The 6,218-nt window shown below is 33.1% G+C and overlaps 1 protein-coding gene across 3 annotated transcripts in view; it reads right to left on the bottom strand.

Annotated features, from left to right (window-relative positions):
- GABRB1 (gamma-aminobutyric acid type A receptor beta1 subunit) overlaps window positions 1–6,218 on the bottom strand; it is a 391,944-nt gene that overhangs the window by 247,609 nt on the left and 138,117 nt on the right. For all 3 annotated transcript variants that reach the window (XM_011362807.1, XM_011362809.2, XM_011362808.2), the window contains one exon: window positions 5,912–6,132. In XM_011362807.1, the coding sequence (XP_011361109.1) occupies window positions 5,912–6,132 (221 nt within the window). The remainder of the gene's footprint in view (window positions 1–5,911; window positions 6,133–6,218) is intronic.

Below are 6,218 nucleotides of genomic sequence, written 5' to 3'. Positions count from 1 at the left end.
TATTAAAATGGATGGAAAATCGCAAAGCAAATGAAAATACCTTTTGGAATAAAAGAAGTGGGAAAGGATTGGAACAGCTAAGTAAGACTTCTTTTGTTTTATAGTGTGACTTGGATCCCTATAAATATTTTACAAAATTATAAAATTAAACTAAAGACAATTTTAAAATCTAAACTAAAAGTAAAATGAAGTAAAATAATAACTTAACCATACAGCAAAGAACTATTCCTAAACTAAACTTAAACTGCAATTTAAAATAGATTAATTTAATCAGTGTCTGTAATGAGATATATCCTAAAAACAAAAAGCACTGCAAAGAAATCTTAAGCTGTTTCAGTCATCATGTCATTAGTAACAATAATGTTGGTTTTTTTTATTTTAAACTATTATAGTTATTTTATGTGTATACTAATATACGTATAATCATCGATTTAGTAGAATAAACTAAATAATCATGTTAATACATTAGGAATCAATATTTTCAGTGGAAAAGAAACAAAATATTATTATATTTTATTTTTTAATTTTTGTTATTCTTAGAAACAATATTAAATCAAAGAAGCTTAATAAAAACTATTATTTTAAAAAATTTGAATTAGAAATATCAGTATGAATTCATGAAATATTTTCTCCATTTCTGTGATGAAAAATATACAAGTTGATATACCAGAAGACGAGGAAGCTATCAGTGACTATTGAGATCATGTTAAAAAACTCAAAGCCAATTTAGAGGGGCTGCCATGGCCAAAGATAAGCCAAAGCGAGCATCAAAAATAACAATAGCTGCAGTGGATTGAAACAGACATACCTGTTATAACCTGTGAATTCATAATGGTAAGCAAACACCAAAAAAATGACAAAGTGTCAAACCCCAGTGGTCATATTTGGAGTTTCTAGAGAAATAATTTGTTTTTTTTTGAAAACTGCTTAATAAAGGGAAATGATCAAGCATTGATCCTTCCTTCACTGCTCCAACTTTACCTGAGGATTACCAAACAGTTGATGAAGAAGAGTCCTTTAGAGAATAATGTTAATAAATAAGGCAGGAATGATAGAATATTGCCATTTTACAAACTCTAAATAAAGTTTAGGCAAAGATTACCAGAGGCTGTTATTGTTACAGCCAGAATTGTGTCCCTTTAAATTTATATGTTGAGTTCAAATCTCCAGTGCCTCAGAATTTGAAATGATTTCAAAATAGAGCTTTTACCGTGGTAATAAAGTTAAAGTAAGATCATTAAGGTAGACCCTAAGCCAATATGACTGATGTCCTTATAAAAAGGGGACACAGAGATACACGAAGGTGATATGAAGAGACACGAAGAGGTTGGTCATCTACATGTCAAGGAGAGAGGACTGCCTGCAACATATCCTTTTCTCACAGCCTGCAGCAGACTCCAAAACTGTGAGACAATAAATTTCTGTTGTGTAAGGCACCTAGTTTGTGATACTTTGTTACAGCAGCCCTAGCAAACTAATACAATTACATATACATTAATGGGATTATTATAAGAAATAGATCAGGTTGTCAATGCTTAAATCTGTTTGTTCATCAATTTTCACATCACAAAGACAGACATAGCCTGGCATTTATGTCTCCCAATAGTAATACTCAATATGACTTATGAAGCAGTCTTGCCAAAGCACAACATATCTAAATCTATCAAGCCTCAGATATGGGGAACACATATAGAGGAACACGTTGATAACCAGAGGATGTAACCACAAAAATAATGTGACTAAAAAAAACGTTACTAGGGGGAAGAGGGAGGGTGGGTAATAAAGGAATAGGAAACATTTAGAATAAAAGAGATTTTAGGTAATTCAATAGGCAATTGCAATGTGTATACCAGTTTGGACCTTTTAAAAAGTAAATAATTAATTATGAGATAGGTAAAATTACTTTAGATCTCCTAGTGTTGGAATCTGTAAAATTAGCATAATAATAGTACATAGTTCATAGTGTTGTGGTCATGATTAATATGACAATATAAGTAGAGCACTTAGCATAGTGTATTATGTATTTTGCAGTTTTGATTATTTATATATCTGGGTATTGGTTAAATTCCATGCTACAGTTGCAATCAGTATTAGTTAAAATACTGTGATATGTACATTTTACTCTGTGTATGCTTACTGTGCATGCACAAGTCAACATTCACACTCTACAACACACTTATTGAGTACTAGTGTGAGCCAGTATTGGGCCAAAAGTCTTTTTACTCCTCATTCTCATATTGACCCTCAAAACCACTTGGCTCCGGGCTCACTTTTGGACTGAGATGCAGAAAGAAGCATCATAAAACTTCCAAAAAAAAAAAAAAAAAAAAAAAAAAAGGCAAGGGTAAAGAGGGAAAGGCAAAAAAAAAAAAAAAAAGTCAGTTTAAGGAGGTTAAATATGCTGCTAAATCCTTCCCAGAATTAAGTCATTCTGTGCCTGCCATTTTCTGGAAAAGATAAACAGTCTTTTTAGCACCCACAGGACTAGGCCTTGGAGAGAATCAGTATTTGCAGCCAGCTGAATCATGTTTGGACAAGAGGAAAAACACATCTGGTCATTAATAGTGATGATTACCCTTTGGTTAAAAGCTATCATTTAGATATAGGAAAAGCTGCAGCTGACAACTATCATGAGTCAGGTGATTACATCCTATAAATTTTCATTTCAATTTTTCAAACATTTATTTGGTTTGAAAGAGGAGATAAAAAGGTTAAGGAAATAGAGTTCACATTTTTTACAAATATAGTCTTGCTTGCATCACAGAAAAATAACTCTAAGACACAGAAAGATATAATATCATAAGATATTACAAATATCACAAGCCTTTATAAGATTAAAGTGAAGTAAGGTATAAAATGAGAGAGTTTTATCTGGTTAGGAAGATTGTAAAAATCCTCATGGATTTTTTTGAGAGATCTTTAAGAAAAAAAGAGTAACATGAGAGAAAGTAGTGGAGTGGGAAATACAGTTTTTGGGGATAGAGAAGGGAGGGTATTTCCATAGGTCCATAGGATTGCCCGATAAAGTATGGCACACTCAGCTAAATTTGAATTTTAGATAAACAGCTAATTGTTTTGTTTTTTTTTTAATGTATAAGTATGATCCATGCAATATTTGGAACATTCTTCAGTTCCAAATGTTCTGGATGTGTTTAGAGAAATAAGTAAGTTGTTCTACAAAAGTTTAGGCTTCATAGATGAATGTAATGGGCAATAATGTGGGAAAACTTTTTGATTATATATAGAAGGTCTTAGATTCCAGACAGAAAAATGAAAACATAATTTTTATGGGGACAATGAAGACTTTTTCTTTTTTTGGTGCAGGAATGATATAATTTGACGTGCAATGTAGGAAGAATAAGATGGCGGTAATGAGAAAGAAAGAAATCGAGATAAGAAATTGGCCGGGAAGTTACATATAGTGAGCATGTTGATTTATTTATGTGATGGAAATGGTTTGGAAATAGAGATACAGTAGAGTGGAAGCAACAGATTGGATCTCAGGGACAAAAGAGATGTAAAGTCAAAGATGTCTACATTTCTGCCTATTGACTGGGATAATAATGATTTCGTTAGCAGCTGGGAAAGGAAGAGATTTTAGGAAAAATAGATGATAGTTCCAGGAGGAACTAGTAGGGTGTCCAGATACAGATGCTCAATAAGCAATTACAAATATTTTTCTGAATTCCATGGCTAAGAATTTCAGATATTTAAGCCTTTAAATTCAATGAGTTGGCTAAAGCTAGAGAGAAATTCCTCTAGTTCACTATTAGGGGCAAAAGAGGAGACAGTGATTGAACAGCAAAAAGACAGAAGAACAAGAATAATGAAACAATTGTGCTGGGTTTTGGAAATCCTGAAGTCAAGGTCAGTCATCATTCTTAAATTGTTCAGAGAAGACAAGAATATAGGTTGAGAAGCAACAATGGTGTTAATTTTTGAAAGAGCTGTTTTAGAAAAGTAGTATAGGTGGGAGCCATGGCTTTGGAGACTGAATAGTAAATGGGTGATGAGGAAGTAGAGAAACCGAAGCTGTGAGAGGACTGGTACTTAAAGAGAAAACTAAAGGGAAGGTGCAAACAGAGAGAGAAGACTGAAGATTTAATAAAAGAAGGGAGCAAAGTCTGAAGAATTTTCAGCAATAAGATTAAAGATAACCAACCACTAGGTTAAGTTCAAAAGTTTTATTACATATATTTTTTTCTACTTGCATATTGTTTTGGGAGTACTGGTGAACATACAGACAGTAATTGTATGATTTTGGTCTTTAACTGGAGTTTTAGCTTGGAGTTAATAATATAAGGAAGGAATTAAAGGGGACCATGAACACTCTAAAATAGTAGAAAATTTGGGGGCTACTTGAGCTTGTAGGCATATAGTTTTAATCAGTTCCTCAAAAGGATCACAAAAGGTGACAATAAAAAAACCCCAACATTCTATACATCTTAAAATAATATGTATGTCAAAATTTAGATATTTCTTCTGTAAAAATGGAAGCCTAAAATTGTTACCTAAAAAAACAAACAAACAAAAAAAACCCTTAACTACATGAGGTTAATAATAGACCTCTATAAGTGTATGATATCTCTTTTATACTTAATTCTTGAAAAAGTGAAGAAGTAAAACAAAAACCCACTCTGGTGAAACATATTGCTGATGTAAATTAAAGACAACCTAACTAAATGTAGCTATATCATCATGTGCATGGATTAGAACAGGAATCCCCAACCCGTAGGCATCAGACCGGTACCAATCTGTGACTTGTTAGAAACAGGGCTGCATAGCAGGAGGTGAGCAGTGAGTGAGCAAGCAAAGCTTTATCTGTATTTGCAGCCACTTCCCCAGCACTAGCATCATCGCCTCAGCTCCACCTCAGATTATTAGGCATTAGATTCTCATAGGAGCACTGATCCCTGGTGCTGAAAAGGTTGGGGACCACTAGATTAGAAGACAATAATTTTAAGATGTGAATTCTCCCCAAACTGATCTATAGATTTGATTCAATGCAATATCGATTGCAATCCCAGCAACCTTTTTTTTTTTTGTAGAAATTGACAAGCTGATTCTAAAAGTTATAGGTAGATATAAAGAACCTAGAGCATCTATAGCAATCTCAAGCAATAAATACAAAGTTGTAAGACTTACTTACAACACTTGACTTCCTGACTTAACACAGTTGGGGCAACCAAAATATTGTGATACTGCCTAAGGATGGACAGATAGAACAATCGAACAGAATAGAGCTCCAAAATAGATCTCCACTTATTCAGTCAAAGCCATCAAAACAATCTAATGAGAAAAGAAAACTTTTCAATAAGCAGTGCTGGAATAACTTTTTAGCAATATGGGAAAACCTGAACCTCTACCCTTACCTCACACTAAACACAAAAATTAATTCAATATGTATCATATACCTAAATATAAAAAATAAAACATAGAGATTTAAGGGAAGAAAAACACTATGGATCTTCTCAAAGTCACTACAAATATTTTCCTACTTCTTCAATATATTGTTTCCCAATTCCATTTCATAATTAAGTAGCTATACCGAATATCTAGAACACATTTCGATTCAGTCTGGGTGACTGAGACAATCAGGCAATTGGTTAAAAAACATATAACTTCTACAATAATCTAGATGGGAAATCTGTCTGATAAAGACATATCTTCTTATTACTGTTTATTATTTGAAAGTCAAGGCAAATAATTCACTTACCTTTGATGGACAAAGTTGCCTAGATATAGCGCAAATAGTTCCAAAAAAGATTTTCTGAACTTTAATATAATTTTATTATACAGATGAAAGCATCTGTATATCCTCTTACTTGCTTTTCTCTCCTCTGCCAATTTCCAAGAAGGAAAACATAAAACCTAACAACAACAGTAAAACATGCAACACAAAGCTATTTACCGTAGTCCATAGAGAACTGTTCCATCGGGATGCAGCCGGATCATTCGATTTTTCACTGTAACCCCATGCACAAATGACTTCTTGTCATTTAGAAAGTAGGTATCTGGTACCCATAATTGGTCAGCTACCCTGTTGTCTAGTGTGAGGTTCAGTGGGATTCCAGAATAAGAAAGTCTTTTGTCTTTCCAAGACTGCTGGAAATACATGGTGAGTGTATAATCCTGTGAAATAAAGGAAACCAAAAAAATAATTTTACTATCATCATCATTGTCATCATTATCATCATCATCATCATCATCATCATCAT

Source organism: Pteropus vampyrus, unplaced genomic scaffold, assembly GCF_000151845.1.
Source record: "Pteropus vampyrus isolate Shadow unplaced genomic scaffold, Pvam_2.0 Scaffold79, whole genome shotgun sequence".
NCBI classification, from domain to species: Eukaryota; Metazoa; Chordata; class Mammalia; order Chiroptera; family Pteropodidae; genus Pteropus; species Pteropus vampyrus.
This window is presented reverse-complemented; position numbering and strand designations above follow the sequence as displayed.